Genomic DNA, 18,952 nt, shown 5'->3' with positions numbered 1-18,952 from the left:
TACATAAAAGGCTGACCTTTTTGCTGCTCGCCCCCACCCCTCCTTCCCTCCTGCATGCTATCCACGCCGCCATGGCTACCACCACTCCCGCCACTGTCCCCACGCCTCTGACCAAAACAACCGGCTTGTCCGTGGAAATATGGTCTATGATCATCGACTATGTGCGCATGCTTTCATTCTTTGATAAAATGCCCTTCCAGCGCTGACAGCATCCGTCCCAGGTCCTTCGCCCTACCGACCTCAAGAATTTGTGCCTCACGTGCAAGCAATTTCACCAAATTGCTGTCCGCCCGTTGTATCGCGAAGTCACCCTGGATGTCGGCAGCACGGCTGACCTCAACCTGGGCGCCTTCCTAAACCCCCGCAATGCAGGGTTGCACTATATCCGCCAGTTGCACATCTACCTTGCCGAAGTGCAAGATAAACGCAATCAGCTTCAACAGGCCCACTTCGCCGTCCGCATGATTCTTGAGTTTCTGCCAGAGAACATTTTGGAGCGCTTCTCTTGGCACCCGTGGCAGCCTTTCTCCGCTGACAACCTGCTATTGCTCTACCGAAAACAGAGGCGCATGACGTGGCTTGAGGCTATCTCACTAGACAAGAACATTCTGGACCAGCTGGAAGACTCATCGGACCTCGCCTGCATCGAAGAACATACACGAACCCTTGGCCTGTACCCTGACAGTAGGGGCGTACTCGATCTCTGCAACACCCTCATCCGGAAAAACAGGCGGGTGGAAAATCTAATCATTAATGCCAGCTTCAACCCCGCCGATGCTGGATTCTCTGCCCGTGAGCTTCACGACTCGAGCACCGGTCCAGGCTTGATCACTTCGAAACTGTTCGGGCATATGCAGCCGCTGGAGCAGTGCAAGCCTTTGGCGCTCACCGAGCTGACGCTGCAAAGAGTCCACTTGCGCTATTCCGCGGACACCTACTGCCGAGCCATCAAGTTTGTCACCCTCAAAAAGCTGGGTATATTCGAATGCCCGGGCGCATGCACTCTTTTTGCCGAACTCAGCAAAAGCAGTAAGCTGCCTCAGAGCCTGGAGATACTCGAATTCAAACACGAAGACAACCGAGAAAGCGATGCCCTCCATGCGCTTGATAACTTTCTTTACCTGGTCACTGGACTCAAAGCTCTCACGATTGACATCTGCAATGTTGGAGAGTTGCCCGCTGCGGCCGGCGTGGTTAGACATGGCAAAACGCTGAGGCAGCTAAACGTGCACGCGAATAATGGACTAGATGCGCATGGAGATGAGCACGTATACAGTACTGCAGATTTTCGGCAGATTTGCAGAGATTGTCCCTATTTAGAAGAACTGTCTATCGGCTTCCCTGAAACTAGCATAATGCAGGGCAAGAGCGATGGTTTCGCCGCCTTCGAGGTACCTTCGCCAAAAATAGCCCTTTACAAAAACTATAAAATCACTAACATTACAATCAGGATGACCTCAACAACCTCCCCAACTTGGTTTCGCTCAACATTACCACATGGCCAAAACATAGTCCCTCCTCTGGTCGACTTCCGCGCAGCATCTATACCCTTCTTCTACAGAACATAGCTCAATCGCTGCTTGCCTTCCACCGGCCAGTTCTGCAAATGTCCGGGTCAGATGTACCGCGTTCTTCCCACCTCAACCTCATCGCATTTGGCGCAGCTGATCGTGCCCACGGCCGCGCGGATGATGAGAGGTATCAGGTAGTCTTCATCAAGGGCCGTCAAATAGATCCCTTTGGTTCCGAGTCGCCACTTGCGGTCAAGGTCAGAGGTGAGCTGAGGAAGTACGTGGAACCTAGAAGCGAGGTTCTTAATTTCGCGCTTTCCAGAAGCACGAGAATGCCTACAGACGATGGTGGGAGCGCTCCAGGATGGTAACCAGGAAAAGGATATCTGCATTGCGGCACAGGTGTAAAGGTTCGGCGCATTCTGGTTCACATGGGTTGTATAATAGACATTTGCGACTGTTTTCTAAGATACACACCCCTTGTTATATGCATCTTAATTTTTTAAAATTAACATCAGTATTGGAAGCCTAAGAATTCTGGGATTAATAAGATAACTTAACTAATAAAGGTAATTAGTATAGCCTTACAGGAAACTAATAAGAGCTCTCTCCGCTTTCTCTAGTTTATATCTCTATATAGCTACTCGTGCTATTTACTAGGATATATACGGAGACCCGGCTATTTAAGTTTTTCGTCTTCCTTATTATTACTATAGTAACGGCCTTGCGTGAGGCCTATATAATATAATTTTTTTATTAAATTTAAAAATATAATTCCTTCTAAGATATATTAGAGTAATTTAATATATATAAGCTTAGGTTAGATTCTTACTTTTTAAAATTCTATATTAAATCCGCTCTAATCCGTCTAATTTATATTGGTAAAAATTAGAGAAAACTAAATAAAACTTAAATTTAATTTAATTTACTACTCTATACGAAAATATAATATACCTAGTATAAATTTAGGTTACCTAGAAAATATAAGAGTAACTTAAAGCTAGCTCCAATTATTATTATTAGACTTATCTAATTTTTATATAGTAGAGTCTTAAAAAATAGCTAATTAAAAAGATATATATATTTCGGCTATTTACTAAGATACATATATTTTTTTTTTCGCAAAATTTCCGAGATATATATAGTATTTCTAAGAATTATAAATACTATGTTTATCTTAGAGTTTTGCGCTATATACATAGTATTTTATTACCAAAAATATGTATCTCAGAAATATATATATATATATTTTTTTTTAAAAAAAAAACATAAATATTTTAGAGATTAAATTCGAAAATATGTGTATCTCAGAAATATATATTTAAAAAAATTATGTATCTTAGAAATATTTTTATGTATCTTAGAAATAATTTTTAGAAAAAAATATTCTAAAAAAATCGAATATATTATTAAAAAAATCAAATATACTCTTAAAAATAGTCATAGATAATAAATATATTTAAAGAAAATATACATTCCTAAAAAGTAAATATTCTCAAAAAAAATATTCTTTTTTTTTTAAAAAAAAAAGCGAAATATACTCTTAAAATAATAAATACTTAAAAAAGCGAAATAAATTCTTAAAAATAGCAAAATATACTCTAAAAAAAAGCGAAATATATTCTTAAGAAACGTAAAATATACTCTTAAAAAAGCGAAATATATTCTTTAAAAAGCGAAATATATTCTTACAAAAAAAAAGCGAAACATATTTATAAAAAATTAAAGATGTTCCCAAGAAAAATAATTTCTGAGATACATATATTTTTAAATTTTTATTTCTGAGATATATATAATATTTCTAAGATATATATATTTTTCGATTTTTATTTCTGAGATACACATTTTTGTATAATATTATAATGTATCGAAATATATAAAAATATTTAAAAAAAAAATAAATCTTAGAGACTTTTTCGATATGTATATCTTAGAAATTATACGATAAAAAAATATGTATCTTAGTAAATAGCCAAAATATATTCTTATAAAAAAATCGAAATATATTTATAAAAAAAATTAAAGATATCCCTAAGAAAAATAATTTCTGAGATATATATATTTTTCGATTTTATTTCAAAGATATACATAATATTTCTAATATATATATACTTAAAAATTGTCTATAAGATTTATGTATTTTTATATACTTCACTTGTAAACAAATATATTATAGTACATTATAAAAAACATGTATATCTTGGAGAAAAAAATTTAAAAAATATATATCTTAGAAATATATCTATAAAACGCGTATATCTTAACAATATATTCGAGAATATGTATATATATATATTAGAAATTATATTAGAAAAAATATATATCTTAGAAATCATTTCGAAAAAAAATGTTATTGTAAAAGACAAACATACTCTTAAAAAAACCGAATATATTTTTTAAAAAATTAAAATATACTCTTAAAAAAAACTAAATATAATAAAAGAAAAAAGTTAAGATATACTCTTAAAAAGAACTCGAATATTTTTTTAAAGAAAATAAAATCTTAAAAAAAAAAAGTTAATATATACTCTTAAAAAACTGAATATATCCTAAAAATAAAGCTAAAATACACTCTTAATAAGTTCTAAAGAATTCCTAAATGTATTTTAAAAGAGCGAAATATACTCTTGATATATTCTAAAAAATCTTAAGTATATTTAAAAAAAATCGAAATATACTCTTGATTTATATATTTTCTCAAGAATATTTTCGATTTATTAAGAATATATTTAACTTATTCAGAATATATTTTCTTAAAAAATATTTTTAAGATAAACAATTTTTCGATATTTATTTCTAAAATACACAAATTTTTCGAGAATTTTCTAAAATATACATGTTTTTTTTTTAAAAATATATTTCTGAGATACATAATTTTGGTAATAAAATACTGTATATAGCGTAAAACTCTAAGATATATATATTTATATATCTTAGAAATTATGCAAAAAAAAATTGTATATCCTAGTAAATAGCCGAATAAAGAAATATTAAAAATATCTATATATATTAAAGAATATAACTTAAAAAAAAAGCGAAATATATTCTTTAGAGAAAAAGAAAATATATCTTTAGAAAAAGTAAATTTTTTTTTAAAAAAAAAGTAAAATATACACTTAAAAAAAAGAGTATAATTTTTTATTTTATTTCTAAGATAAATATTTCTAAACTTTACTATATTAAATAGATCTTAGAAAGACTTTTTATATATATTTATCTTAGTAGTATTATATATATATATATATCTTAGAAAATATATAAATAAACATATATATATATATATTATAAAAAATTCTAATCTAGTCTCTATACTTTTAAGTTTAATTATTAATATATATATATTTATATATATTAGTTTAATCTTTAAAAAATATTTTTTTTAGTTTGATTTCTAGTAAGATATATTTATAATAAATAGTTTAATTTTATAAATATATATCATTATAGTATATTATAACCTATTAAAATATTTAAAGTATATATAAGTTTATATTTAAGTAAATAACTATATTTACTAGCTATCTAGTATATTTCTCTATTAACTATATTTTATATAAGAAAATATATTTTATAAAAAACTAAATATATACTTTAGAGATATTAATTTTTATCTCTTAGAAATACATTTTTTAAAAAAAATATTTTTTTATACTTTAAAATTTATTTGATATTTTCTAGAATATTTTTCTTATAATATAATCTCTATAGTATATATATATATATATATATATATTAAATCTTTCGATATATTTCGATACATTATAATATATTATAAAAATATATATCTTAGAGATAATATATATATCTTAGAAATAAATTTTAAAAATACGTATATCTTAGAAGTTATTTTCGAAAATATATATATCTTAGAATTTTTTCTATTAATATCTTTATATTTTTTATAAATATATTTCGCCTTTTTTTAAGAGTATGTTTCGCTTTTTTTTATGAATATATTTTTCTAAATTTTTTTTTCTTAAGAATAAATTTCACTTTTTTTAAGGATATATTTTTATAAGAATCTATTTCGATTTTTTAAGAATATATATTCAAAAAATATATATCTTTTTTAAGAAAATATATTTTCATTATAAGTATATTCTTTTAATAATATATTCAATTTTTAATAAATATTTATTAGTTTTTTTTTTAAAAAAAAACATTTTAGGAGTTTATTCGTTTTTTTAAGAGATTTTTTTTTAAAGAATATATTCGATTTATTAAGAATATATTTTCAAACAAAGGTTTTCTAAGATATATAATTTTCTAAAATTTATTTTTAAGATACATAATTTTTCGATATTTATTTCTAATATAAACAAATATTTCGAATTTATTTCTAAAATATATATTATTTTTTAAATATATTTCTAAGATATATAATTTTTGTAGTAAAATACTATATGTATAGCGTAAAGCTCTAAGATATATATATTTATATATCTTGGAAATACTATATATATCTTAGAAATACTATATATATCTTAGAAATACTATATATATCTTAGAAATACTATATATATCTTAGAAATTTTGCGAAAAATATATATATATATATTTCGGTAAGTAGCCGACATATATATCGAAAAAGTCTCTCTAAGATATATATATTTTTATATATTTCGCTTATAAATAAATATATTATGGTATATTATAGAAAATAAATATATCTTAGAAATACAACTCTAAAAAGCGTGTATCTTAGAAATGTATTTAAGAAAAAATATATATCTTAGTGTTTTTTGAAAAAAAAAAAAAAAAATATTAAAAAAAGATAAATATACTCTTAAGAAACTAAATTTATTCTAAAAAAAGTTAAGATGTATTTTTAAAAAAAATCGAATATACTTCTTTAAAGAAAACATATGTCCTTAAAAAAAAAAGTTAACATATACTCTTAATATATTAAATATATTCTAAAAAAAAAAGCGAAATATACTCTTAATATATTCTAAGAAATTACAAATATATTTTACGGCTATTTACTAAGATTTATATATTTTTAAAGTTTATTTCTAAGATATATATATTGAAAAAGTCTCTCTAAGATAAATATATATATATTTTTAAATATTTCTATATATTTCGATATATTATAATATATTATAAAAATATATATCTTAGAAGTTATTTTTCTTAGGAATATCTTTAATTGTTTTAAGAGTATATATTCTTTTTTTTTAGAAAAAAAAAGAATATATTTTCTAAGAATCTATTTTAGTTTTTTAAGAATATGTATTTTCTATAAATATATTTATCTAAGACTATATTTTTCAAGAGTATATTCGATTTTTTTAAAAGTATATTTACCTTTTAAGAAGATGTTTTTTTTAAGAATATATTCAATTTATTAAGAATATATTTTCTAAAAAATTATTTCTAAGATACATAGTTTTTGAAAATGTATTTCTAAGATATGTATATTTATATATCTTAGAAATTATACGAAAAGATTATATATCTCTATAAAAGCTATATTTTAAAAGTATATTTATTTTTTCTAAATAATATTTATTTAATTTTTCTTTAAAGAAATATTCTTACTAGATATATCTTAGAGAAGAAAAAAAAAAAGAGCTATTTTAGTATTAAATAGCTACTTAAAAAATAGTGTATAAAGTTTTTATATTTTTCAATTTAATTTTTAAAAAAATATTTTAATATAACCTATATTATTTATATAGTAGAAATATAAATATAAATATTCTTAGTTTAATAGTTAATCCTAAAAATAAATATGAATATAGTATTAGTAAATTCTTAAAGCTATATTAAGAGTTAGTAGCTAGTAACTACTATTACTTTATTATTTAAAATAAGCTTTTATATAATATATAGTAAAATAGCGTACTATATACTAATGTGGAAATCTTAAAGACTACTATATTAGAATAAAACTCTACGTTCCTAGACTACCGTCTGAATAAGAAAATAGAAACTCTATTATAACGTCTCTTACTTATAAGCGAAGGTCCCTATTTAGGGAAGTTAGCTAACTAGTAGTCTAATTCGTTTAGCCGAGGCCCGCGCAATATACTAAATTAGGATCTAATTAGCCAGCCTTACTAAACGGTGAGCTCCGCTCATGGGTGGACGTTAAATGTCGTGCTTACTCATGTATGAGCGTAGTACATAATGGAAGACTTTAATTTTTAAAGCGCAAGATGCTAGTAGCAAGGTTTCTCAGATTATTTGGTATCATTCCTCGACTCTTAATGTGACTTGCTTGATCCCCGTCGAACTCCGAATGCCGTATGATACAACAAAGCCCATAAACCCAGCCCGACCCATCCGGCTCCGCAAAGGCTTCATACCGTGCCCGTCACGCATGCAGGCCGATGTAGAAGATTCGTGAAAAACATGCAGAAAGAGACAACCATCTTAACCACCGAAACCGTACAGGGTACGGCCTTGCCTCTTGAGGGCGTAGACCACGTCGAGAGAGGTGACGGTCTTGCGCTTGGCGTGCTCGGTGTAGGTGACGGCGTCACGGATAACACCCTCAAGGAAGGTCTTCAGGACACCGCGGGTCTCCTCGTAGATCACTACGGGAGGATTAGCATCAAGTCCAGAAGGGGACGGGGATCCAAAGAACATACTGGCAGAGATACGCTTGACACCGCCACGACGCGCCAGACGACGGATAGCGGGCTTGGTAATACCCTGGATGTTGTCGCGCAAGATCTTCCTGTGGCGTTTGGCACCGCCCTTTCCGAGACCCTTGCCGCCCTTGCCGCCTGTAGGAGCTGCGTCAGTAAGATGGACGTGGAGAAGCAGCACAAGACGCAGGGTAACGTACGTCCAGTCATGATGATGGAAAGATGGGTGGAGTTTGGATAGAGTTTGTGTGTGGGGTTTAGCGGTGGCTGGGCTCGTGCAGATTTGTGGGTGTATGAGGGAGAGCGTCTAAGGCGCGGCGGTGTTTTGGGTATTTATCAAAGCCGCACGGGAGCCATCAACAAGGCGGAGAGCGCACAGGCCAGATGGAGGCGGACGGGCGCCAGGGCGCATCATTGCCGCTCGCGTATTTGATCTTGCCGGGGCTCCTCTTCCGGCTTAGCGTACTATTGCTATTTCCAGCCAATGGAAATTCGCCGTTAAATCGCTCGGATTCCAGCACTTGTTAACGAGTCTTTCAAACGGCGCTAAAACGGCAGGAACAGCACAAGCAACGTAGTTGCCTGATCATCCGCCCGCGGCCTCGCCTCCCATATAAGCGCGCCCTTCCGCCGCCTCCCTCCGTCCTTCTCACCACCATCTCCCCTGCTACTCAACTCCACACTTTCATCACCAAAAGCGTCTCACAACAACTCTCGAGATGGCGCGCACTAAGCAAACTGCCCGTAAGTCATCCTTCTCCACCTCCGCGCTCCCCCGGTCGCGCCCTGCGACCTCATCGTCTCACTCCACTGCAACACCAACAGCATCGCTGACTCGCTTCAATAGGCAAGTCCACTGGTGGCAAGGCCCCTCGTAAGGCTCTCGCCTCCAAGGCCGCCCGCAAGTCCGCCCCGTCTACCGGTGGTGTCAAGAAGCCCCACCGCTACAAGCCCGGCACCGTCGCTCTCCGTGAGATCCGTCGCTACCAAAAGTCGACCGAGCTCCTCATCCGCAAGCTGCCCTTCCAGCGTCTTGTCCGTGAGATCGCCCAGGACTTCAAGTCGGATCTTCGCTTCCAGTCCTCTGCCATCGGTGCTCTCCAGGAGTCCGTTGAGGCTTACCTCGTGTCCCTCTTTGAGGACACCAACCTGTGCGCCATCCACGCCAAGCGTGTCACTATCCGTAAGTTGCTTGATCACCATTGCATCTCGATCATTTCTCTAACCCCCCTCGCAGAGTCCAAGGATATCCAGCTGGCCCGTCGTCTCCGCGGCGAGCGCTCTTAGAGAGTGAAGTTTCCGCATCACCTCCAAATACCACTTGTTTCCTCGACCAGCCATTCCGGCTATCATGATCACAAGCGGACGGTGATTGCTCTTGCTTTTGGGGATGGAATGCCAGGCGTTTAAGGTTTACTCAAATGGAATGACGGACTCGGGGATTCTGGCTTTCGGTGGAGCATGGCACGGTTGCCCAATGCAAATGCTTGTACATTAATACCACGGGCATCGAGATGATCTCATGAAAGTCTCTTCAAACACCAACTTTTGATTCAAACGTGTATGCGCAGGTGCAATAATAAAGCTTTTGCTAAGCAAACCTTCCATCTATAACAGTACCGCCTGATGGTTGAATCCAAATTCCTATACTGCATTTCCCAGTCATTTAGTCCTACAAGCTTGCCCTTGTGGAATCTACCTGCTGGCGTTCATGCTCTATCTTCTCTTCGGCGGCTGCCTGTTGGTTGAGCAGAGTTAACCATGTTTGCCACCCAATTGCGACACATCCTGTAACAAGACATTAGCTCCAAGTCGGCTATGTGGACAAACATTTGATTACCTGCAAAGATGCTCCTATACTGTTGAGGAATAAAGGTGAAACTAAAGGCTGTGACCGCAGGCCACACTATACCCCTGACTTTAGCATATCTTTCATTCTGTTTGGAGACGATGGACTAACATTTGCAAGAGTTCAGCCAAGAAATTGGGAGAGTATGCCTGACTCGTTCGACAAGTTCTTCAAAAGAGGCGCCACTCAAGAAAGAATGCATCGAGAAGAAATATATGTTAAACAGAGGAGCAAATGTTAACTGGTTAACCACTATCTTCGCAATCAAGCTCAAAATTTTGGAGCTGTAATTGAAAGATTGACCGAGGTAAAGAAACCATCGATAGCTAGGGATAGAAGAGATGCTGCCCACAGTAACTGAGCGCATCGCACGAGAGGTAGAATATGCACCATCTTCGGAGCGTGAGATGGTCTGCGCGGACAAGTCACCCAAAAACCATATCTGGAGCAATGGAATCAATCTCGTGCGGCCAAAACGGGGGGGCATAATGAAAACATCTTACGATGACAGTGCTCATCAGCTGGACCATATAAGGTCGCCGAGCCTGGGCCTTGCTGTAGGCACGAAACGGTCTGCTCACGGGCTCGAGCCATAACCATGAAGGGCCGGGGATCGTGAGGTTAATCCTTGACTCCGATTCGGAAGTGCCAGGAGTTGGATTTGGAACGTTGGAAGGTCGTGTGGATTTCGCGCGGAAACCCAGCGCCCAACGCAGGCTTGTCATACGTACACGCGCCGCGTTCGAGAAGACTGCCATTGCTGGGTGTGACAGGGGGATTGGAATGTTAGGTGATGTCGGCCGGCGGTTGTGCCTACGAGTACCGAGTGAGTCCCGAGACCGCACGTAATGGCGTTGGCTTTCGCACACTTCTATGACGCCGTACTCTAGGTCCTCCACCACCGGACCATGCCCGGTCGGTCATGACTTCGTGCGCACTCTCGGCCGTGGACCCGGCCGTTGAGACTGATTATGGCAGCGATCTCGACAGCGAGAGTGAACAGCTGCTGAACGAAGTACTTGCAAAATTGGAAGCCGGAGCCGCCAGCATCGAGCGCCATGCAACACCGTCTACAGCTTCTACGGGCCAGGAGAAGCAGCTTGCCACACCTTCTAGCAGCACCCAGGCCCCAGTCCAACAGCACGCCATTTCGTTGCCTTCTACCCAACTTCATTGCCACGAGAGCTCACGGAACTCCAGCAAGCGTAAGAGCAGCTGCTGACTATGAATACAATGCTGGACTGACGCGCTGACAGCGCATAGTGGCTCAAAAAAACGACTTTGGTTTCAGCGCGCCCAACTTAACCTCTACCGAGTCGGCCGCCAGAAATGGCCGGTCTCCACTGGAGCGTTTTCGAACTTCGCCCATGAAACCCTTGTCCGTGACCGACATCGTCTCGCCGGCATGGTGTGAAGTTCAGTACTGGTATACCCTTACCAAGCATGGTCGAAAAAGACGTACGCCTGCCATGAAGCAGGGCTCTAAGGTGCACAAAAAGTTGGAAGAGCAGGTCCATACCACGGTAGAAGTTCTGGTGCAGACTCGAGAAGATGCCTGGGGACTTAAAATTTGGAACGTCATACAGGGACTTAGGACTCTGCGAAACACAGGGTCTACCCGCGAAATGGAAATTTGGGGAGTCATTGATGGCCAAGTCATCAATGGTATCATCGATGAACTCTCATACACGTGCCCAGATGAAGAACTCGAAGAAGCGGCAACTTCACAACAAGATTCTGCTCCAGCAAACCAGCCTGGTACGCCATCGATTTTAGACTCCCTCCAGAAACCGGGGACGGATGCACCAGAGTCTGGGCCATGGCTGGGAGATCCCTATGCGCAACGAAAGGTCTTCATTACAGATGTCAAGACAAGGGGCAGCAAGACACTACCCCAGTCATCAGCCCTTCGTCCGACTGTCATGCAGTTGATGCTGTATCGAAAATTATTGTCGGCATTTGCTTCCAACTTAGTCGATGCGGCAACCATTTTCCAGCGCTACAACCTGAAAGCCGATGCCAAATTCAGCAACTCATTTATTGCAGAAGTCGGAGGTCTGGACTTTAACTTCCGAAATGACTCCACAGAAGATGATGAAGCGCCCTTCAGCTCTCAAGAGGATGCGGTATCCGAGTTGCTTGCTCACAATACCCTTGTGAAGCTTTGGGGTTTGATGATACAAGAATTTACCAAGACCATGCCAGGGCCTAATGCTATAGGCCAGGTACTGACGGCCGAGTTCCGCAATCAGCAGACTGGGGACATCATGGGCACGAAAATGTTCAGCTTCGACAAAGAAATGTTGCAGGAATATCTTGCAGACGAGATGAGCTGGTGGCGTGGTGAGCGTGAAGCGAAAGGCGTTGATATTGAGGAGGCCTACAAATGTCGCTTCTGCGAATTTGCCGACATTTGCGAATGGCGACAAGGAAAGGTCCAGGAGGCTGCAGAAACTCATCGTTCAAAAGCAAAGTCCGGTTCGAAGTCTAGAAAATGACGACATCTGGAGGCATTCTCAGCATATATACGGAACTTAGCTTATATCCATACCAACGCTTTGTTACGAATGGGCCAACTGATCCACCAACAACCGGAATTTACTAGTATGCTTAAGGCTGCGGAAAGCGCACTTTATCTTGGCCCAGGGCCTCAATAATTCTTTACGAGTTGAGCACAATTTTGGGATGGATTGCTGGATAAGTGAGAGGATTCGGAGATTCCCGTCAGCATCTTGTTTTGTTCAACTTCGAGAATGCAGTCTGCTTTCTTGTTTGGACAGTGCATTGAATTTCAGTTTCAAGACGTGATGAGGCCAGTTTCTATATACAGGTACGGATAAAAGGTGGGTTTAGTACGGATAATTCCTGACTTCATCCTCTTTGCTCAAGTCCAATCCGTCTGCAATTTGTTCCTGATGTTTCTTGTCAAGATATTCCAACAACACCTTCTCATATCGTTCCTTCCCCTTGTATCTCGAAACATCATCTCCCCAACTACGGATGGCGGAGGCTAACCGACCAGGAACATATGGCTCTTGACAGATGTCCGTAATCGGATGGAAGTATGTTCGGATGGTGAATACAACACCACCAGACCGGGGTAAGCTAGTTGTTTGTTAATATTGTCATCTGTTCGAAAAACAAAAGTGAAAAGTACTCACCGCCTCAAGCTTTGCCTCTCGCTCCTAAACCAGTGATGCTGGATGGCCTTGTCCTTCTCCGCTGAAAACCACCCCAATGTGCCTTCTTCGCCATCTTCATTTCCGATACTGTGGCTCCATGCTAAGTCGTCGTCAACCTGAATGAAGTAGTTGTTCCTCAGTACCGGACTTTCGGGTTTGACTCTCTTGAAAAAGTTCATCATGCCCTTCTCCAACTTTTCCTTAAATCCCGGAACGTTACCAGACGTATGGATCTCAGAGAGCGGCATGCCGAGTTTGTCTTGGAGGCGCCAAAAACCTGCCAACAGGATAGCACCTGCAAGCAGGTAATACTGGCCGTCGGGTTTCTCGAACATTATGGCCAAATCATCTTGAATCTGCCGTGCCGACATGGCCATAGGGTCTTCTTTCAATGGCCTCTCAACGATGTTCAGGCTTTCACCTGTCGCAAGATTATTCATACCCACGTCAGTCTTCCGGAACAAACTCGGATAGCGCTGAGGTAGGTAGTCGCATAACTCCTCGAGCAGCTCAACAGCCCCGTCAAAAGCCTCTGGCGCAGTGTGGTAACATTTGGACCCGCGCTCGGCCAATCGCTTAGCTTTGAGGTCGTGATATTTCATGTAGTGGTTGTCGAGTTCGATCCACCCATCCCAGTCCATGGCGCGCAGCCCCATTGTCGTGTTATACTTCGGTCCATAGCGGAACGGTCGATAAGGCAGAGGTTTGGTTTTCGTGACAGACCAGTCTGGATAAGGTGTTGCAGTAGGGCGTTTCCAGTCCTGAGGAACCCATTCTTTAAAGCTTGTCAGCTACTTCTGAAAGCCTTCCTGGCTATCAATACTCACCTCCTGGATTACGCTCATTTCCCTTCGAGGGTTTCTCCAAATCTGGAGATCGTGCTCTTGCTGGTTGTTTTTTTGCCTTTATCTGTCGCAGAAGCAGTACAAAGAGCCAGACAACAGTCGCCGCAATCAAGATGCTGTACAAGACTGGCTTGTTCAGAGTATGCTCTTGAATATAGCGGCTAGCAGCCTTGGCCTTTTCAGTATCGCAGAGGTCGCTCAAACGAAGTTTCATGTTGTCCACGTGCTGGAATGAATATTTGCAACTATATACATCGATCTGGGTGCGTGTTATATACCTTCAGCACTCAGTGGCGTCCGCTCAGATAGGTATAACTAGCTCATGCATTAGACTGACGATAACAGCAATTGTTCCCTGATGAGCGGCCACTGTGGGGTTTGGTTATCTTCACACAACGCTGGGTGGACAAGTTGGGGTTCTTTTGCTCTCTTCGGTTAGACTCGTTTAAGTGACGTGATGCCATGCATGTTCTCTGCTTTTTGCGGCGAACTTGTGCATCGCTACACGATGGAGATATCTACCCGACTGAACCGCTTTACTGCGTTACTGCGAGGGGATTGATAGACTTGCGACGGAGCAGACAATACTGACCCCACTTCCTACGATGCTGCTCCGGGATAAACGACCAATCGGGGATCCAGACAAGGCGACCCAAGGTGCCCGTCTGAGTTGGATCCAGGAACTTTTCGCATCTCAACGCCTCCCATGTCTCCGTGTCCGACAAATAATCAGGTTCCAGTTCTGTAGCGGTCATGCTAGAAAACGAAGAGTCTACCACGAAGGAGCAGTGATCAATGTCGGTCTGCTCTTAGATTAGCACAAAGCGCTTCAACCGTGGGAAAATAACGTTCGTACATATTTGCTCGGGTCTTCCTTGTTCTCGTCGTTCATTCCGGATGGCGTGAGCCATGCACCAGGGAAGAAGCCAAAGCCAGAACTCGCTTCGCTGAATTCTCCTGGGAGCAAGCCCGTAAACGCACTCTTGACAAACTTGGCCCTGACTCCGCCGGGAAGAAAGTAAGACGACGGGAACCGATACCACTCTTTTCCTAGGCAGACATTGTCTCCTGCTCTCGCGACCCCTGGCTCCTGCAGAGGGGCGTAGACCTTTAGAGGGGCAGAGTACGCAGTGGTCATACCGAGGGCACGCCAGACACCAAGGTCAATAGCTCCCATGATGCAAATACTTACGACAGCAAGCTTTAGCTTCGCTGGGATTTTGCTAACAAGATCTCGTGGGTCCATAGACCCGACATATGCAAGAACTATGTGAAGAGATATTGCTGAGTTCAGAGCCAGGAAGGGATATGCCGGGTACATGAATCGCTCCTCTTTGTGCGGTTGTAGCGTAAATATAGTCATCCAAAGATAGAACGGCGAAACGAAAACCAGTCCTCTCAGGATGCTTTGCTTAGTTGCGGACTGTCTGCGTAGAAAATGTTGTGCTAGGGAAAGTGGTAGCGCTCCGAGCGCAAGGACGAACCACACATTGAAATTCAGCAACAAGTTGCGGATGTAGAAGTGCCATGACTCTGTCCCGTAAATATCCGGTCCTTTACCAGGGCCGCTAAAAACATTGTAGAGGACAATGTTTAAGGGAACACACACTAACTTCTTGTAAAAGAAGGAATCGATGCAAACTTCGAGAACCTACCGTATAGTGAGTGTCAACATGTCCAAGGCGGGCAAATAAGAGAAGTACATACGAGCACGACCAGAGATCTCATAGCCCCATCTAAGAACCTTCGAAATGTCTGCCACGTCTCGTTTGTTACAGAGGCCAGCACGACTTCCTCTAGAATGAATGGAAGCACCATGACGGTAGCAAAAGGCCACCCCAAGATGCCTCCCACAGCGAACCAGAAGATGCCTTGGGCAGTTCGCAAGCCGCCGCGCCAGTCCATAAAGGCAGAGAGACCGAGCATATTGGTATACATAGTGAAGCTTGATGGGAGATATGCCGCCGATGCATGAAACATGCCCGGGCTAAATACCATGGCAACGAGGAAGAATATGGCAATCCTATGATTGAGCGTCCTGGCAATAGTGGAGCAGAGTCGAGTCTCGCAGCAGGTACAGACAAAAGCCAGGGCAATGCGGAGCAGGTAGAACTGCGTGACCTTGGTACTATTGGGCAAGAGTCTGCCAACAGCCGTCACGGCAGCATGGATACCAGCATAAGCCCAGCTCCGAATGGCGTACTCAGGAGAATACTCCCATGTTTGCAGACCATGGCCATGGTTGAGGTAGTGGGTGGGTTCAAAGTAATTGTAGATCTCATCGCAGTCCTGTATGGGAGCGAAGAGAGCGGCCAAGAGATGGGTAGCAAAGAAGATGTAGAAAGCGACGGCGGGATTGAACTGGGGTGGAGGTGGCCTAGCAATTGGGGTCAGCTTGGATGCACGAAAAAGGTGGAAGCACGCACTGCTTGGATTTTGGCGGCATCTTGGCTGTGAATGGGTGGAAGGCGGGCGGCAGCGGGGATGAGCGGGAAACGGCGTGTTGAGAGAAGAGAGAGAGCTTGGGCCATGCGTAGGGCTGACTGACATGGTTGGCACTGTCGGCGGCGGCTGGTTTCCGCGAAAAAAAGTTCCCTTCACACACCTCTCTCTCTCACATACTCACAAAGTCTTGCCACACCACCATCTGCTCATGGAACAACACACTGGTATCCCGGGCCTGGGCATGCTCCCGCCAAATGCCGGCGCGCTTGAGCAAAGGCTCGAGGACACGCCCGTCTTAGACCGGCCTGCCCAGGAAGCTGCGCCGGACCAGCAGCCTGCGCCGCACCTCGACCCGGACTTCCTGGCTGCTGCCACCGCAAACAAGGGCAACCAGAATGCTGAATGGCAGTACGACTCTTCCGACGCCGAGTCGTCCGACACCGAATCGGACACTTCCAGTGACTCTTCCGACGAGGACAGCGACGAGGAAGACTACCCTATGCTCGATGCCGCCGAACAAGCTCGGATCCTGATGCAAGAGGAGTACGGTGATGAAGATGGCGGGAAGGGCTCTGGTGCCCCTTTGCGCTCCGCAAATGAACAGGTGGAAGAGAAAGTCGAGAAGCCCAACGTCACCGTCACCCCGGACATGAAAATCACTGAGCTCGGCCACATAGAAAACGTGGTGGATAATCTTGCGCTAATCCGGGCCAAGACGTCTGGCGAGTACCAGGTGCTGGAGAGCGGCTCAGTGCTCTGCTTGAGTGACAGGAGTGTCGTCGGAGCTGTCGCAGAAACACTAGGCCGCGTTCAAGAGCCCTTGTACTCTGTCGCCTTCAACAGCCGCGAGGAGATGGCAGAGGCCGGGATCACTAAGGGCACCACCATCTACTACGTCGACCAACATTCGACCTATGTCTTTACGCAAGCATTGCAGGCAGTTAAAGGCTCCGATGCCTCGAACCAATTCGACGAGGAAGCTGGAGCGCATGAGGTCGAATTCTCTGACGACGAAGCCGAGGCCGAACACAAGCGACAAATGAAGCAAAAGAAGCGCGCGGCAACTGAAGGCCAAAATGACGGCAGAGGTAATTCTAGAGCCGGAAGAGGAGGTGGAGCAAACCAACCACAGCCTTACACCGGTGCACTCAGCTACGACGACGACGAAGGGGACATGTACACTCCGTTGGCAAGACCAGATAACCTCCATCAAATGATGGGTCCGGGAGGTGCGCCAGTAGAGCAAATCAGGGCGCATCGTGGTCGGGGCGGTTTCCGTGGCCGTATGAGAGGTCGTGGTGACTCACGCCACAACGCAGGATCCAAACCCAATCCCAACGCCTCGTCGCAGCCACATGCACCTGGTGCTCAAGCCGCTTCTCATCAGCAGCCATCATTCCAGTTCAACAACCCTCAGGCGTTTGGCTGGTCACAAAACAGTGTTGCCCCTTTCGCTTTTGGAGGAACCCCACCCAACTCGTCGCCGGCCCCCGGGCCTGCAGCCACTAATGGAAGTTTTCCGGCCGGAGCTTTTGTCAATCCATCTTTTTATCAAGGACAGCAACAACAACCGGCGTATGCGACCGGACAAGGACCACAGACTCCCCAATGGCCAATCCCGCCCCCGCAGCAAGCAGCACAATTCTTCCAGCTCTTCCAAGCCATGGCAGCAGCCAATCAACCAAATAACGGTCACCCACAGCAGAGTAGTCAATCAGGCTCTGCGGCCCAATCGGCGCAAGAGGTAGCAGAGATACTTCGTTCGCTGAGCAACAACGGCAACAATCAGGGCGCGCGTCAGCCATAATTCTGCTGTAGCGTACGTGTGTGTGTTTTGCTAAACTTACATGTATTGCTTGTCCACCGTCGAATGCAGCCTATTGCGCGTTAAAGCTTGTTTGGTCGCGATGTCGACTATGCCGTAGCCTCTCGCCTCTCTCACTTTCGAGACCTTTAGGGGTTTGAAAGCTTGGTAAGCACAAGGCGACTTTTGATGGTTCTACTTGGCAGGCTTTCATCAGTGAGGTCTTGCCCGTTACTGATGGCACCCGCACAGCGGCGTAGATGCACCGGTTACGGAGGGCAAGGCGTCCGTTCGGCGATATGGAGATGGCCGAGACTATGCTGATTGAGTGCTTATCTCGAGGCGCTTAGGGTGGTCAGCATGGCAGCCCTTGTACATAGGCCAGCAGCGATATGAAATGAATACGAGTAGGCGGGCGCGTGACGAGCGGGATGAGCCGAAAGGCGGACGCTGGGCCGTCTCGGCCGGTAGAGGTCATTGGCTGGTGGCGAGTAGCAAAAATGCAAACAGGAAAGTTGGGCTCTGTGCCCTGCATCATGCAACGGCGAGCCTCAACCGGCCTCATGTAACTATGCTGACCCAACCCTCGTAACAGTCGCCTGATGGCGCGCGACGGCACAGTGTCACTGTACATCCCGGCTAATGATGGAGACCGACAGACCACTTTTCTCCAGAATCGGCAAGGCCCGCCCTAACGGCATCCTGCCCGTCCAAAAA

General features: G+C 41.9%; 7 protein-coding genes across 7 annotated transcripts; 4 read left to right on the top strand and 3 right to left on the bottom strand.

The window, feature by feature from the left end:
• Positions 1–71: 71 nt before the first annotated feature.
• K452DRAFT_323392 (uncharacterized protein) lies at positions 72–1,882 on the top strand (the record flags this gene model as incomplete). Its single annotated transcript, XM_033544635.1, has 3 exons — positions 72–161; positions 222–1,391; positions 1,451–1,882. 3 exons carry the CDS (start codon positions 72–74, stop codon positions 1,880–1,882), a joined length of 1,692 nt encoding a protein of 563 aa, XP_033402928.1.
• Positions 1,883–7,717: 5,835 nt separating this feature from the next.
• On the bottom strand, positions 7,718–8,381 carry K452DRAFT_282205 (uncharacterized protein). The gene is made up of 3 exons (XM_033539550.1): positions 8,311–8,381; positions 8,111–8,248; positions 7,718–8,056 (listed from the first exon to the last, which is right to left on the bottom strand). The coding sequence occupies exons 1-3, from the start codon at positions 8,318–8,320 to the stop codon at positions 7,893–7,895; spliced, it is 312 nt and encodes a 103-aa protein (XP_033402927.1). The 5' UTR covers positions 8,321–8,381; the 3' UTR covers positions 7,718–7,892.
• Positions 8,382–8,764: 383 nt separating this feature from the next.
• Positions 8,765–9,586, top strand: K452DRAFT_282202 (uncharacterized protein). The gene is made up of 3 exons (XM_033539549.1): positions 8,765–8,854; positions 8,958–9,293; positions 9,348–9,586. Exons 1-3 carry the CDS (start codon positions 8,830–8,832, stop codon positions 9,395–9,397), a joined length of 411 nt encoding a protein of 136 aa, XP_033402926.1. The 5' UTR covers positions 8,765–8,829; the 3' UTR covers positions 9,398–9,586.
• A 196-nt stretch (positions 9,587–9,782) lies between these two features.
• Positions 9,783–10,684, bottom strand: K452DRAFT_217059 (uncharacterized protein; the record flags this gene model as incomplete). The annotated part of the gene is made up of 4 exons (XM_033536266.1): positions 9,783–9,898; positions 9,951–10,016; positions 10,071–10,401; positions 10,463–10,684. The coding sequence occupies 4 exons, from the start codon at positions 10,682–10,684 to the stop codon at positions 9,783–9,785; spliced, it is 735 nt and encodes a 244-aa protein (XP_033402925.1).
• Positions 10,555–12,790, top strand: K452DRAFT_282199 (uncharacterized protein). Its single transcript, XM_033539548.1, has 2 exons — positions 10,555–11,164; positions 11,216–12,790. The coding sequence occupies exons 1-2, from the start codon at positions 11,018–11,020 to the stop codon at positions 12,455–12,457; spliced, it is 1,389 nt and encodes a 462-aa protein (XP_033402924.1). The 5' UTR covers positions 10,555–11,017; the 3' UTR covers positions 12,458–12,790.
• Positions 12,791–12,808: 18 nt separating this feature from the next.
• Positions 12,809–16,536, bottom strand: K452DRAFT_218091 (glycosyltransferase family 22 protein; the record flags this gene model as incomplete). Its single annotated transcript, XM_033536334.1, has 7 exons — positions 12,809–13,064; positions 13,121–13,916; positions 13,969–14,231; positions 14,320–14,459; positions 14,535–14,789; positions 14,843–15,637; positions 15,694–16,536. The coding sequence occupies 7 exons, from the start codon at positions 16,534–16,536 to the stop codon at positions 12,809–12,811; spliced, it is 3,348 nt and encodes a 1,115-aa protein (XP_033402923.1).
• A 427-nt stretch (positions 16,537–16,963) lies between these two features.
• K452DRAFT_217967 (uncharacterized protein) lies at positions 16,964–17,284 on the top strand (the record flags this gene model as incomplete). The annotated part of the gene is made up of 1 exon (XM_033536327.1): positions 16,964–17,284. A coding segment is annotated over one exon (321 nt), but the record flags the coding sequence as incomplete, so codon positions are not given.
• Positions 17,285–18,952: the final 1,668 nt, after the last annotated feature.

Source organism: Aplosporella prunicola, assembly GCF_010093885.1.
Source record: "Aplosporella prunicola CBS 121167 unplaced genomic scaffold K452scaffold_1, whole genome shotgun sequence".
Lineage (NCBI taxonomy): Eukaryota > Fungi > Ascomycota > Dothideomycetes > Botryosphaeriales > Aplosporellaceae > Aplosporella > Aplosporella prunicola.
Note: the sequence above shows the minus strand (reverse complement) of the source record. Positions and strands in the feature narration are given on the sequence as shown.

Excerpts from the sequence above, each read along its gene's own strand:
- K452DRAFT_282205 (XM_033539550.1), bottom strand. Across the intron at positions 8,057-8,110 it reads TGTCAAGCGTATCTCTGCCA|TGATCTACGAGGAGACCCGC; the intron begins GTATGTTCTTTG and ends ATCCTCCCGTAG.
- K452DRAFT_282202 (XM_033539549.1), top strand. The coding sequence starts at position 8,830 with ATGGCGCGCACTAAGCAAACTGCCC. Across the intron at positions 8,855-8,957 it reads GCGCACTAAGCAAACTGCCC|GCAAGTCCACTGGTGGCAAG; the intron begins GTAAGTCATCCT and ends TCGCTTCAATAG. Across the intron at positions 9,294-9,347 it reads CGCCAAGCGTGTCACTATCC|AGTCCAAGGATATCCAGCTG; the intron begins GTAAGTTGCTTG and ends CCCCCCTCGCAG.
- K452DRAFT_282199 (XM_033539548.1), top strand. The coding sequence starts at position 11,018 with ATGCAACACCGTCTACAGCTTCTACGGGCCAGGAGAAGCAGCTTGCCA. Across the intron at positions 11,165-11,215 it reads CTCACGGAACTCCAGCAAGC|CGCATAGTGGCTCAAAAAAA; the intron begins GTAAGAGCAGCT and ends ACGCGCTGACAG.